We start from the raw sequence: 15,451 nt of genomic DNA, 5'->3' as shown, positions 1-15,451 counted from the left end.
AAGAAGAAGAAGAAGAAGAAGAAGAAGAAGAAGAAGAAGAAGAAGAAGAAAAGAAAAAGAATTCAGATTAATTCTGAACCCTATCCTACACTTTCCACAAAAAGAGACCGTGAACTCTAGTTCCAGGGACACAAGCAATGAACTTCTCTACTAAGGTCCTAGAGTCCCTCCCTTTGAAGAGCCTGAGAGCTTCCACACCTCATCTCCAGGGGCAGAGTGTGTCTACACTCAGTGCAACCAGGCCTAAAGAAAGAGGGGTGCCATCTGCACACCACTGCATCTGAAAAGTCTATTTCTTCCAGAATCATTCCTAAACTTGTTAGAACCTAAGCAGATAGCTAGAAAAGAGGACAAAAAGATCTTTTTAGATTGCTGATAATTACATTTTAAACTCTTACAGGTTCTATTCCTCCTCCTTTCTTGGACAAAAAGGCAAAAATCTGAAATCCTAGAGTCTCTTCCTAGACGATGCCAGACGCATTGTCTTCTCTGTAGGCATTTAAAGAGAACCAGCATGATTCCACAGAGATAAAACGGAAAAATCAGCAGTGTCACTCCGTGAAAAAAAAAAGGTGTTTTTATTTAATATGTGAAACACACACACACACACACACAGAGTTTAAAGACTGAATAAAGTACTCAACTTTAAGTGCCATCAAAATAAAAAGTCTGGAATTGAGGCATTTGTTAATGTCAATGATGTTTATCCAGATGTCTTATCCCTACCTTTTCTCCCCATACACCTACCATTACCTTGTCTCAGTTTAATGTCTAGATTCCACCCACCCACCCCCATTTCAAATAGACTATGAAATGAAAGTCTTATAAGTCATGTATTATTTATTAACCAGAAAAAGAATGTGGTGGAGGAGAAATTAAACCACAATTAACTACCAGAAACTATCTTGTCCTCCACCTCACAGAGAAAATAAATCTACTGGTAATAATTTCTTCTAAGTCTTCAACAAATCAATAAATTTATGTGAGCCTGCATCCATCTTTTCCACGCCTTCCGGTATTGAAGTAGATGAAGGGTGTGGTCCTGCCTTCCCCTGGGCTCTGAATTCCATTTTCCATAGGCAGAAGTACGTTGTAGTCTGGAATACTCCCTGAATCTTCAGTCTCTCCTCTCTGCTGGATATCTTCCTCCGCATGTTCAAATCTCACTCATTAACCAAGAGTTTGGGAGAGCTATCCACACTACGGGCTCCTTATTTCCCGTACACCCTTCCTCTCAACCCTCTATGTCAGAGTCTCACCCCTGCTGTGACATCAACTAATCTCCCAGTTACTACCAATGTCACTGTCCTTTTTTGTTTCCCCAGGATAACATACAGGGTCATATTAGTTTCAGGTGTACAATACAGTGATTCAACACTTCCACACATTACTCGGTGTTCTTCAGGACAAATGTATTCTTAATCTCTGTCACCTATGTCCCCCATCCTCCTGCCCACCTCCCCTCTGGTAACCACCAGTCTGCTCTCAATGGCTGAGAGTCTTTTTGTTTGACCGATGACACTGCCTTAATGCAAGGGTCACCTGTACTGCTGGTACTGGTTCTCCTTGTAAAATGACCTTTTCGCCTCCCTCCTACCTTCTGCGTGACATGTGCAACCCTCGCCAGATTTTCCATCTCCTCCCTTCCCCTACCCCATACTGCTACTGCTCTCAAATCTCCTGCTCAAGCTCTTCTTCTACCCACCCTTTAAAAGTTGTATTCCTGGGGTGCCTGGCGGGGCTTAGTTGGTTAAGCGTCGGCCTTCCGCTCAGGTCCTGGAATTCTGGATCTAGCCCCACGTCCAGCTCTCTGCTTAGCAAGGGAGTCTTCTCCCTCTCCCTCTTCCCCACCACCACCCAACTCCCGCTTGTGATCTCTCTCCTTTGCTCGCTCTCTCTCTCTCTCTCTCTCTCTCTCTCTCATTTACTCTCTCAAATCAATAAAATATTTTTAAAAATTAAATTTAAAAAAAAAGAGTCATATTCCCCAGGATTGGCCCAGCCTCCCTGCCTTCTCACTTTACGTTCCTTCTCCGGGCAGGTTTGCTACTGTTACACGGTGTCCTTTCCTATCTATACACTGTGTCTCCAGAATCTTTACCTTCGGCTTTAGGCCCTGTTCCTGAAATACATACTTATAAAAGAAGCAAACTACTGAATGTGTCTACTGGATAGATGAGAAGCATCTCAGTCTCAACATAACCAATCCAAAAATGTCTCCTCTCTCCCACAAAACCTGTTCCTCTAGCTGGACTACCTCAGTGAATAGCACCCAACTGCCCAGGGCAGGAACAGAGGAATCACCCTGGGTGCCTCCTTCATCAACCCCCGCACCCAATCACCCACCACAGCCTGCAGCCTCTGTATTCTCCTCCTCGAGAGTCTGCCTCTTTTGCTACCAAAGTCTCTGCCCTAGAGGAGCAACCTCCCATCCTCCAGGTCGTCTTTCCTCAAATGCACTCTCACAACCACTGCCTGTCGGACAAACTTCTCAAACGCAATTCTGATATTGCCAATCCCCTACTGGAAATGTTTCCATCACTTCCTCCTGTGCTTCAAATGAAGTGTGAAGACCTCCTTAACATCTTCAGCAGGCCCTTCCCAACCCTGCACCTGTCCACTCTGCAGCCCCTTTTGTTCTCACTGTGCTCCTGCCCCACTCCCAGCCCACCGGCGGTGCTGCTCCACCAACCATGTAGCACACGATCTCTCTGGCCTCCAGTCCTCGTGCATGCATTTGACCATGCTTAAAGAACCCTTCTTCCCTCTCCTCAGCATGGAAAGCTCCTAGCCTCCCTGAGGCCTCAGCTTAGAAGTTGCTACTCTCTTGAAGTCTTGACTCCCTAAATAGTCCTAACTAGGGACATAGCATCCCAATCTTACTCAACAGAGTGACAAGACTTAATTAATCTTGCATCTTCCCCACCAGAACTCTGACTTCTGAACAGATACACAAGGTCTTTATTCACTGCTAAACCTCTAGCAACTTGCCCACAATAGTGGGGTTTAATGACTTCGGATGACACTTTGTCCCCTCTGTCATAAATGAGGTTATTATAGTGATGACAGTGAATAGATTTTTAATTTTTTTTTTCCTATGCTTAGCAAACACATTCAGGGGTCATTATGAATCAGTTTTCTAAGTGCTTTGGAAATAATTAACTAATCTAATTCTAGCAACTTTTAGGGAGATAAAACACTACCCACATTCCACAGAAGAGAAAATCAAGGCATAAAGGAGTTAAACAAGTTGCCCAAGATCATGTAGTAAATCTGACATCAAAGACCATGCTCTTCAATATTTTTGCTATGCTGCCTTTGACCTGCATTTCACAAAAGAAAAACAAAACTATCTGTCACAGTGACAGAAGTCCTATCTGCCAGATTCTCCAATAAAAGTAATGACATGTCAACAACACTCCACTCCCTTGTACTTCTTTGGCTTGTCCCCAGAACTTTCAAGCAAAGAGCTTAGTAATCCACTGTATTTCAACATGCTATTACAGCTGGTTTCTTCTATTTCATAAACGTGGGGCCTATATTCAGCCCTATACTTCAAAATACTGTTAGCCTGAAAGAGAAAGGAAAATGTATTCATAGACTATTTCTACCATCTCTACCGGTAAAGCCACAACTATCTCCAAGTACAAAACAAAGGAAGTCAGAATGGTGCTCTTTTGATGACAGCTCCTACAGGGACCAGACACAGTTCTGAGATCCTTTACTATGGAATACTAGGATTAAATAATGCCACCCCATCAGATAGAGTTCCTACTATCTCCACTTTACTAATAACGAAACAGAAACTGAGATGGGATGCCTGGTTAAGTGTCTGCCTTTGACTCGGGTCATGATCCCTGGGTCCTGGGATCAAGCCCCACATCAGGCTCCCTGCTCAGTGGGGAGTCTGCTTCTCCTTCTGCCACTCTCCCCCTGCTTGTGCTCTCTTACTCTCTCTCTCTCTCTCTGATGAATAAATAAGATCTTTAAAAGGGGGGGGGGGGAGTGAGGCACTGAGGGTTTAAGTAATTTAATTTGCCCAAAGTCTCATTCGTCCAAAGTCTACCAGTCTACACTACTAAGAAGTAGGGGAGCCAACTTTACAGTTAGAGATAAACATATTCATCTTTTTAGAGAGTATTAAACATCCTGTATTCAGACCTGAAGTGACCTTACTCTGGCTAAATGGATTTCCTCCAGCCACACACCTCACCATGACTCGCTCGCTCCCAGACAGTGGCAGAACACACACCTTGATACCCAAGGGCAGACAGTGCCAATGGGTGAACAAGCCAACAAGGAAGGAAAAATCACACTCACCACTGAAATATCAAGTGGCACAGGATTAACATCTTCCTCAGGAAACACAGGGAGGAAATTCTAGTTCAACCAGGGAGGCAGGTCTCCAGCAGGAGGAACAGGGGTGTGATACTGGTAGAGCTTAGGACTTAGAGATGCCTGCCCTTAGAATGTAAAGTGTCATGGGTTTTTCAGCATGTGTGTGTTTGTTTAAAAAAAAGGGATGTCGAGTCTTCCTCATCACAAAAGTATCCCCTTGGCAAGTCTACAAATTATGTTCCTATATTATGATAATCAAATAAAGCAGGCTGTGGTTCCCGTTGCTTTGAGGGCTATCGCAAAATACCAACCAATCCCTGCCTAAAAATCACGTTCCTCTGACCTAACTAGACTGACAGTTACCAGAGGTCTTACTGCACACTGTGTTTACGAATATAAATCTTTTTTTTCCTCCAGATACCAATATCCGGTCTGATTTCAAGGAAGTAAAATGGCCTTTAATTTTGTTTGTGATTCAGACCAGTGACTGAAACTTAAAATGGTTTGCTCTGATTATCCAGACTAAGCTGACAATTTATCAAAAAGAAATTTTACCCAAGGACTTCAAAATTCATGGGCACATTATTTGCAGATTATTGTCAAAGCCAGAGTTTTAAAATTTATAAAATTAATTACAATAAGGCTTTCATGCTGCATAAATTCTCTAATAAGTTGCCTGGCAATCAAAAAATGCACGAATATATGACACATCATAGAACATCTTATACTTTTATATAACATCTACAAAACATCAATTAACAAAGTTTTCTGAAACACAGTTTGGAGGAAAAAGAGGTTGAACTAAATGAAATAGAGCTACGCATGTATCCACACGGGTAAATCTCACAAATATGAAATTGAGGGGAAAAAAGAAGTTGCACATATAGTATCAGAACCATTATATAAGGTCTAAAAACGTGCTATTATCTAAGAATTCGTACATATATATTAAAATGTCTAGAAAAAATAAACACCAGATCTGAGATAGCTGCTACTGTTTAGGAAGAAGGACAGGTTGCTACTGGGGAGAGGCAGAGAGTAAGCTTTTTTTCTAAACTAAGATGTAAATACAGAAATGTTTATTCTGAGATTCTTTACACACACACACACAGAGTATAGTTTTAACGAGTTAAGAATAGAGCTATTTCCGTATGTTTCTCCACTAACATTTACAACCACTTGTATCTTAATGAAAAAACATGTTACTTGAAAGACAATTTATACAGTGTGCTTTCAATGAGTTAAGAACACAGCTATTCCTATATGCTTCTGCACATGTTTACAAAAACTTGCATCTTAATGAAACAAGATGTTAGCTGAAGGACACAATTACACACACTGTAGTTATTATGAGAGTCTCTGTATTTTCTTATATTTCTAAACTATCTCATAATTTTGGTAAGCAAAAAAGCCTAATGCCAAAATAGAAGAACAAAATGAAAATGTATTCTACTAAAGTGTGGGAGAAGGAATGGGAAGCAAAGGAAGGAGGAGGGAGTGGAGACTAAGAGACAGAGACCGATGGGAAGGAAATGATACTGTTCTAAGGAAAGATTTGAATGTGATTGATTCTAAATCAACCAATATCTGAATGCCTATACTTGCTATACAAACTAGAAGCCACTTTTATTCATGATAATCATCCCAGGAGGCCTGAAATTGTGTCAATCGTGGTCCTTGTGCAGAGCTAATAACAAGTCTCCCCACTGGATCATGAAATAGACACACATTCCAGATAACCAAGATTTATCATAATAACTTCCCTTAACACAAGACCGCAGTTACACCCCTTTATGGGGCCAGCTAAGGATTGTGGTTAAGGCTTTCAGAGTCAGACAAAAGTGGGTTCACATTCCAGCCCCTCCACTGACAAACTGTGTGATTTGAACAAGCTTTCACACTGTACCTACTCACTGCCGCATAAAGTCAGCAATCACTCAAAGCATAATTTACGGTAACCTAACACACTACTCAGTGTTTTTATATCCTTCAAAATTCTTGCTTATGACCCAAGAAATAAACAAAATCATAAGGTGATAAATAGCTATTAGAGTCACAAACTCCTAACAGCCTCTTTGGGAATTTGTTGAGGAGACTTTGAGGATTCTTTCATAGAGAATGAATAGGATTACCTAACAAGTCCTCAGTACAGCCCTCTTAGAGAGGACTCTGACTCCCTTGTCTCATTGTGAATTTCTCATTGTGAATTTCCAATAGACACAAACACTGTCCATTACTTGTTAGGGTTTCCTGCAGATGAAACACTAAATGAACATGGCTGGCCAGTGGAGAGCTCTAAACAGAAACTATTCTATAAGGGCACCTGGGTGGCTCAGTTGGTTAAGCGTCTGTCTTCGACTCAGGTCATGCTCTCAGGGTCCTGGGATCAAGTCCTGCATCAGGCTCTCCGCTCAGTGGGGAGCCTGATTCTCCCTCTTCCCCGCCCCCCTGCTTCTTCTTCTCCCCCTGCTTATTCTCTCTCTAGTAAATAAATAAATAATAAAATCTTAAAAAAAAAACTATTCTCTATGGAGTCAAGGACTACCTGTAGTGAGTAAAGTATATGAAGCTTTAAAGCCTGGGTCCACATCCTAGCTCCAGTCTGAGAGTTTTTCTATAGCAAGTCTGCATTCACCCTGGAGACTGGTCGACCTTACTAAAACCCCAACTGAGAGTTGAAGACTTAGCCAGGAGGTGCCCTGAACTGTTGATTTCTTTCTGACAAAAATACATATGAGTATTCTTTACCATTCAGGGAAAAATTATATTCGTAATTTGTCAACTTTTTAAGTAACATTTCATTTCTATACCTCCCTAAATTCCACTCAATAGCAGCATCAGCATGAAATTTACAATTATACTCCTTCAATTACACTCCATCAAAACTGGGGTATGGGGGCGCCTGGGTGGCTCAGTGGGTTAAGCCGCTGCCTTCAGCTCAGGTCATGATCTCAGGGTCCTGGGATCGAGTCCCGCATCGGGCTCTCTGCTCAGCAGGGAGCCTACTTCCTCTCTCTCTCTGCCTGCCTCTCTGCCTACTTGTAATCTCTCTCTGTCAAATAAATAAATAAAATCTTAAAAAAAAAAAAAAAAAAAAAAAAAAACTGGGGTATGAAAAAAAAAAAAAAACTGGGGTATGAAGTAGCAAAAAACAAAATTCAAACTGGCTTAGGTCATTTAACAACATATCCTGAGCTGGGCTTTTGACATAGAACAATCTGTGGCTCCCACAATGATGTCAAAAACCCAGATACACTTACCTCTTTGATCCACAGTCCTTACCTTGGCTCCACTCATCGGTCCCAAGATGGTGGTAGCGCTCCAGGCAACACAACCAGATATCACAGAAGAGTAAAGAAGCTTTTCAGCTTTTTTTTTTTTTTTAAGATTTTATTTATTTATTTGACAGAGAGAGACACAGTGAGAAAGGGAACACAAGCAGGAGGAGTGGCAGAGGGTGAAGCAAGCTTCCCACTGATCAGGGAGCCTGCTGTGGGGCTCGATCCCAGGACACTGGGATCATTACCCAAGATGAAGGCAGAGATACTTAACAACTGAGCCACCCAGGAGCCCCTTGGCTTTTTTTTTTTTTTCCCTTAAGATTTATAGATTTGAGAGAAAGAGAGAACACGAGTGGGAGAGGGAGAATCTCAAGCAGACTCCCAGCTAAGCACAGAGCCTGACACTGGGCTTGATCCCACAGCCCTGAGATCATGACCTGCGCCAAAACCAAGAGTCAGACGCTCAACCAACACTGCCACCCAAGCACCCAAAAAGCCGTTTTTAAGAGTCTCCTCACAAAAAAGGAAATCTTTTCCAAAGTCTCCAGGAGCCTTCCTATCATGTCTCACTGGCCAGAACTGAGAAATAGCCTCATTCTTAAACCAGTCACCAGTCCAGAAAATAAGTTCACCATAACTGAGTTAGAGTTCTGCGACTCTTAACCCTGACCACATGTTTTCATAGCCACCCAGGTGATTCTAAAGATCAGCTGGGCCTGAAAAACTGAGTTGAACTAATTGGAATTACCTGCAATCACCTTTCCCTGTGTCTCCTGAGAAAAGGTATAGACACCTGAACAAAATTCAGATAGAGAAGAATAATGCTTGCTGGGCAAACAATAGAGTTTACACAACCCCTCCATATGTGTGTCTGCAAAACACTTTCACACCATTTTATTTAATCCTCAAACTGGGCTTTCAGCAATAGTACCATTTTACAAATAAGGAAACTGAGGCTCAAGTTGGCAAAGTGAAATTCTTTTAAGTCTTCCAAACTTCTATATATTCCAATTCAATAGCAACTTGGGAAATTTCCCCTAAAAGGGATTATTGTGTGAACAATTTCTCTGAAACATTTAACATAAAGAAAGCAAAAAGGAACTTTTATGTTGTCCTAAAGAAAGCAAGGCAAAAATCAAGGAAATATTAAAGGAAATAGCAAAGCAAAGATTAAAATACCAAGGCCTAAAAAAAGTACTAAAACCAAGACTTGGAAGACTCCAATCCTAGGATTGGGCGCCTCTAACATCCTTCTCCGTATCTGTGCTAAAAGCAGGCTCACTTATCAAGGGCTCTCCAGCTTAACACACATCAAGAGAGCTAGACAATCTAAGCTTACTAAAGAACATTTTATATAACTGTATAAGTGTTTAATAACTGTAAGGACTATTTGCTTTAAAAAAAATTTTTTCCCTCTGAAAACAGAACAAATTCTCTCAAGACTGCCTAATGTAAAATTTGTGAGAAAAGCATATATGGTCTATTTCTGTTCCTGGCAAATAAGCTAAACATTTCTATGAATCATAAGCATCTGAAACTATACAGACAGCACATGAAAGGCTTACAAAAGGAAAGACTGTATTAAAAGAGGACACTGGTTATTCTAGGAAAGGAAAGGCATGAAAAAGAAAAAAGACCAAAAAATCAATTTAAACAAAGACTCCATTGAACTGAGTGAATGATCTCCAAATGTACCACATAAATCAGTGATCCCAGACTTCTCTGTAGCTCCCGCCTACCCCCACTGTTATGTCCACCCTACACACAGATGTCAAATCCTGTCTCAAAATCAACTCTTTCCCATTATGTCAGCCTTCTGCTGACAAACCTCAGTGATTCTCCACAGGATAAAGTCCACATTCCTTACCTCGGTTTTATGACCCTCCATAATCTGAAAGTGACCTCTCCCTACACCTCATTCCTAGCTGGTCTCCTCATGGTCCTTAAGCACTGTGGTGTTCCGGTTTCTTCTCAGCTGTTTTCAACCTGACAAGTTCTACAAGGTTCTATTCCTTCCTTAAAACAAGTGCCCAAATTGCCAGTCACATTTCTTTATTCTAACCTACAACAAACTCTTGTTTCTGGCAAAGTTAGAATACTTGCTCGCCACTATATTTTTTTTTTAATTTTTTTTCAAGATTTTTATTTATTTATTTATTTATTTATTTGATAGAGATCACAAGTAGGCAGAAGGCAGACAGAGAGAGAGAGGGAAGCAGGCTCCCCGCTGAGCAGAGAGCCTGATGTGGGGCTCGATCCCAGGACCCTGAGATCATGACCTGAGCTGAAGGCAGAGGCCTAAACCACTGAGCCACCCAGGCGCCCCTCGTCACTATATTTTTAAACTTTTATTTATTTTTAACATTTATTTATGGGGTGCCTGGGTGGCTCAGGTCATGATCTCAGGGTCCTGGGATCAAGCCCAAAGTCCGGCTCCCTGCTCAGGAGGAAGCCTGCTTCTCCCTCTCACGCTCCCCCTACTTGTGCTCTCTCTCTCTCCCTCTCTTGCTCTGTCAAATAAATAAATAAAATCTTTAAAAAAAAAAAAAAGAAAAATATTTGCTTATTTGAAAGAGAGAGCATGCGCATGCGGTGGGAGAGAGGAGGTGGGAGGAGAAGGAGAGAATCTCCAGCAGACTCTGTGCTGAGAGTGGAGCTCAACACGGGGCTCAATCCCAGGACCCTGAGCCCAAGCCAAGAGTCGGTCACTTAACGACTGAGCCACCCAGGCATCCCTTAACCTTTTAATATGTGTGTGTCTGGGTATCCTTTGTTTCTTTAAGAAATTAGCATAATGCTACAGGAGTTCAAACACGTTCCCTAAATTGGGCTAATTCAACTACATGATGATAAACTCAAGGACAAGGGTTTCTGGCTTATTACCTCTTTGTATCTCAATCCCAATATTTAATGAATCATAGATGCTAAATATTTGCTGATTGATGCATCACTGAACTTAGCAGTCAGCCTTCAGGTCCCACAGAGCCACCTCCAATTTCTTTAAATATTTATGGAATACTCAAAACATCATGACATCAAAACTACATAAAGCCAACAAGTATTTAGTGCATGCAGGAGACATCTTACAGGGCAATTAAAAACAAATCACTTAAACTCACAATTCTGAAAATGCACCAAATGCCATTTATGCACAACAGAATATAAGACACCTGAAAATATAATCAGTCTGACCCAGGTGATTGCTGTTCTTTCCGCAGCTCCTCTCCCCACCTCACATCCTTCCTTGACTTCTTGACTCGAAGATGTTAGATAAAAAGGTCAACTGGTTAGGCAAATGACTGACCTACACTGCAATTTCCAAACACTGCATAACGTTACCAGTACCTCTAAGAAGTAGGACAAGAGAAACCGACCACAAAATAATTAAGTGACCTGTTCAGCTGTCATGTGGCCAGGCCCTAACCAACAGGAAAGGTGAATTAAACACAGGTGTCCTGACTTAAGTCAGGTGCTCATAGTCTTTGATATAAACTAGAACTACACTTTGAGGAACAAGTTGGGCAAATGCAGGGTCTTCCTAACTGGCCTAAAGCATGTAAGCTAAAGCTATATTTTTGTTGTCTTCTGGGAAGGACTTCAAGTTAATCAAATATAATGAGAAAAAAGATACTTTTGGGTTGCTCTCTTTTTTTTTTTTTAAGATTTTATTTACTTATTTGACAGAGATCACAAATAGGCAGAAAGGCAGGTAGAGAGAGAGGGGGAAGCAAGCTCCCTGCTGAGCAGAGAGCCAGACTCAGGGCTCAATACCAGGACCCTGGGATCATGACCAGAGCCGAAGGCAGAGGCTTAACCCACTGAGCCACCCAGGTGCCCCCTTGGGTTGCTCTCTTAATAATGATTATAAATTATGTTTCTTATGGTAAAAGACAAGAATCAAAAGGAGTAAAACAGCAGTTGACAAATTCAAGAAAGTCTACATTCTGGGGAGGAAGGCTGACAGCTGGCCCCCCAGATGCACCAGCTGCTGCTGGAACACCAGGCATGTGTCCTGTTGGCAGAAGAGCTTACATGCAGTCACATAAATAGCTTTCTACCAGTGGCCAAACTCGCTTTGCCATCTGCCTCTCCCCATACCAAAGGCTCCCTCCTTATCATCCTAACTCCAGAGGGAGCTGCTACAGCCAGTAAGAGAGAAGGTACACTCCCCCAGCCAGTGACACTGGTTAACACCAAGTACAGAGGAAGGAGAACTCTCCCTCATTGTTCTCAGGGGCGCTCACATGTACACACACACACACAAACTGCCTTTCTCATTCCTGCCTACATATTTATAACCCCTCCCTACCTCCTACCCAACACACATACCTAATGCCAAGACAGTGGACAGTCATCAACCAAATAAGCCCACTTGTCACATATCCAAAGCAAAGTGATTCCCGATCCTCATTTTGCATCACCAACAAGGTCACAGAACATCATCCAGACATCATCCAGAGCAGTGACTTGCTTCCAGAATTACAGGGATGGCTCACTAAATTCTTCCCATTAAAACTTATTTCAGGGACGCCTGGGTGGCTCAGTTGGTTAAGCAGCTGCCTTCGGCTCAGGTCATGATCCCAGCGTCCTGGGATCGAGTCCCACATCAGGCTCCTTGCTCGGCGGGGAGCCTGCTTCTCCCTCTGCCTCTGCCTACCATTCTGCCTGCCTGTGCTCGCTCTCTCCCCCCCTCTCTCTCTGATAAATAAATAAAATCTTTAAAAAAAAAAAAAAAAAACTTATTTCAACTCATTCATTAAATGAATATTTACTGTTCCAGGCACTGTGCTGGGTTCTTGAGACGGTTTTATTCAGCATATTTTAATCTTCCTTGATACAAAATGGTGGTAGAGGGGAGAGTGATAGGGAGTATTTTTCCTAGAGGTGATGTCTGCAAACAAGTGTACAAGAGACTAACTCCCAAAGCTGGGAATTACTGAACTGAGAAACTAGAAAAGTGGTAGAGACCCTAACAACACAGATTTGTGAGGCTGGGTACTGCCCTGTCCGTCGTCTGCTGTCAGAGGACACTCGGAGGCATCATCAAAGGGTTATGGACCACAGGTGTGCTCAGGCCGCCCAGCTCCTCACTGGAGCTAAGGCTCCCCGCCCCACCCCCCCACACCCATCCAGCAGCATCACCAATTTGGTGTTTCAGCAAAAATTTTAGACCTTCTCCTAGACTACCCTCAGATACAGATGTTATCTATTGAGATCTATTTCCTCGGTGGCCACTTCCTAGTTTTTCAAAAAGCAAGAAAAGAGCCAGGGAGGAAGGCATCAAGCCCGACGTGGGTGGAATTCCCTAGTTGCAGGCAACGCTGGCTCCGGCCAAAGGGTAGGCTGCCTGCTCGCCCTTTCAAGTCCCAATCTTTGAACCCTCCCCAGCGCAGGAGGGAAAGAATGTGCGGAAAGCAGCACAACGCCAGGTGAACTTTCTGGTTTAGCACAGTGGAGGATCCGGGCCGAAACTATCCGAAAACATCAGAAAATGATAGGGTAAGGGTGCAGTTGAAGGGACTTTTGAGTAAATCACGCAGCAGGTTTTCAAAGAATCCCCAGGAAAGTCCTCTGGAGAGGTCACGAGGCAAAACGAGTGAAACTGAGCTTTAGGGTGCAATCCCACCTGACCTCGGGCGGGTGAGGCAGGGAACGGCAGGCACCGAGGGGTACCCGGCTGCGGGCGGCGCTCTCCCACGCACAGCTCCTGCCTCCGGCTGCTGCTAAAGCACTAGGGGCGGGAAAGGGGACTGGCCACCCGCTGCCTGGGGAGCCGGGCAGGATAAAGCCCGGGGCCTCCCAGTCCCCAGTCTCCTGTTCCGCGGCCGGCTGACCCCGGGCACGCGACTGCCCGTCTCCCTCCCGCAGAGGCTCCTCCCGGCCTCGCCGCTCCGCAGCCTGCCCGCGCCCACGTCCCTCTTACTTTTGGTCGCTGCGATGAGGTTCTTCCCGTCCTTGATGAGCTCTTTTATGAACTTGTTGGTCCTCTCGAGCTCCGCTTCATGGGCGCGGATCCTCTCCCTGAACCACGGGCTGTCCAGGTAGCAGTCGCTGAACTCCAGGGGCTGCAGCCCCATGACTGCCGCGGTCCGCCGCCCGCCCGCCGCGCACTACGGCCGGAGCCGGGCTGCTGAGCCGTGGCCAGGTGCGGGACGCGCGGGCAGGAAGTCCCGGAGAGGCGCGCGGCCCCGGGCGAGCGAGGCACGGACGTGTCCCTCGGAGCTGAGCCCGGCCGCCGAGGCGAGCGAGAACCGCGGCGCCCCAATCCCGGCAGCCCCCGCCGAGCCCCAGGCGCCCGCGGCCCCGCCCAGCCCGGCCCCCGCGCCGCACACCCTCCCCGAGGCGCGAGCCGGCCCGCCCCGGGCGCCTCCCCGGCCCGCCCCGCGCCCCCGCCCCCTCTCGCCCCCTTCTTTATCCTCCGCCTTCCTTCTTCCTCCCTCCCTCCCTGCCTTTCCCTTCCCCAGCACACTCTTCTCCTCTTCCCCCTGCGCAGTTGCCCCTCCTCTTCCTTCCGAGCCTCACTCAGTCTAGAATTTCGTCCCGCGGCTCTCCTCCACCCCCGGGGCGCGTGCCCCTCCCCTTTCACCCGCTCCCTTCTTGGGGTGACTCAAAGTCAGCTCCGCGAGGCCGGGAAGTCGACGGGGAAGGGGCGTCTTCCTAGCAGCCTCTAATCCCCTCCGCCGGGAGATCGCGCTCAGATGTCTGACTTGCGAGAGGAGACGATTGACTCATTGATCTCATTTATTCTGGGAACGACCCGGAGCTGTGGAAGTTCTCGCACGCTGGACTCGCTTTTCTTTATCCCCGTTCTTCATCTCAAGTAAAATGCATGTTAAATCTCCGCTTTAATTGAAAGCTTTACCCGAGCAGGGAGAGCTTGGGGGCCGGCGGCTCCTATTACACTCTTCTGCGTATCTACACAGAAGGATTTGGAGGGAAGGAGCGGGTGGATAAACCACTGAAGAGTTGTCTCTGTTGTATTCAGATTAAATTTACTTGGGTAGGTGGAGATGATCCTTATTGTTCTAAAAATAACCACTAGAAAACAAATGCCAGGTTTCACGAGGTGGGGGTGATGATTAAATGAGAATTTATGTCAGCACTCATGGAAAAGTATCCTGTGTATTCTGAAACAATTCAAATGTGTCTCCAAAAAAAAAAAAAAAAAAAAGACATTTTAAGTAGTTGAGATTTATACTTAAAAGTTGCCATAACAACCGATTTCTTTTTATAGTGGCAACTAGCGATTTATTAAGCTATTATGTGCCAGGCACACACCGGGAACTCTACATACATTTTTCACAAGCTCTCAACATATGTTTACATATCCAGGTTTATTAAAGATGTTAATATCCTCCAAGAAACTTCAAACTGCTTGTTTAAAACGTTCAGGCTGCGCTCTGGGTAATTAAGAATCTGTTTGGACAGCATGTTGTTGGAGTGTAACCCTCAGGAACAAGTTAAATAAGCCTCCTACTCAAGGAGCTCTTTTGTTACAAAATAGCACCGCGTGCGGCAGACCCAAAGAAAAACAGATAAACATTATTGCTTTAACGTCCATCCTCCAGAGAGTTCAAAATGTTTTACAAATAACTTTTAGGCATTGAAAGCTTCAGTTCCTCCTAAAATCAGCAGGGGGCTGGATTCTACAAAGAGGAGAGAAGAGGCAAATAAAGGGGGGAAAGATACAAGAATAAAAGGGATGTAAATAAGCAGGACCTGGCAAAACAGAAACTAACTCAATCCTCTAGACAAAACCCTAACTGTATCCTCATACACAGCAGGTGCAGATACTCATCAATGTACTAAACATAAAAATAACCCGTGAGCCA

General features: G+C 44.3%; 1 protein-coding gene across 1 annotated transcript in view; it reads right to left on the bottom strand.

The window, feature by feature from the left end:
* The window catches only part of ARHGAP10 (Rho GTPase activating protein 10), a 314,545-nt gene extending 300,635 nt beyond the window's left edge, over positions 1-13,910 (bottom strand). Inside the window, exon 1 of the mRNA XM_059373466.1 lies at positions 13,543-13,910. Within this exon, the coding sequence (XP_059229449.1) occupies positions 13,543-13,696 (154 nt within the window). The 5' untranslated portion in view covers positions 13,697-13,910. The remainder of the gene's footprint in view (positions 1-13,542) is intronic.
* Between the last annotated feature and the right edge of the window lie 1,541 nt (positions 13,911-15,451).

This window comes from Mustela nigripes, chromosome 1, assembly GCF_022355385.1.
Source record: "Mustela nigripes isolate SB6536 chromosome 1, MUSNIG.SB6536, whole genome shotgun sequence".
Lineage (NCBI taxonomy): Eukaryota > Metazoa > Chordata > Mammalia > Carnivora > Mustelidae > Mustela > Mustela nigripes.
The sequence above is the reverse complement of the archived record's forward strand: the minus strand, read 5'-3'. Positions and strand labels throughout refer to the sequence as shown.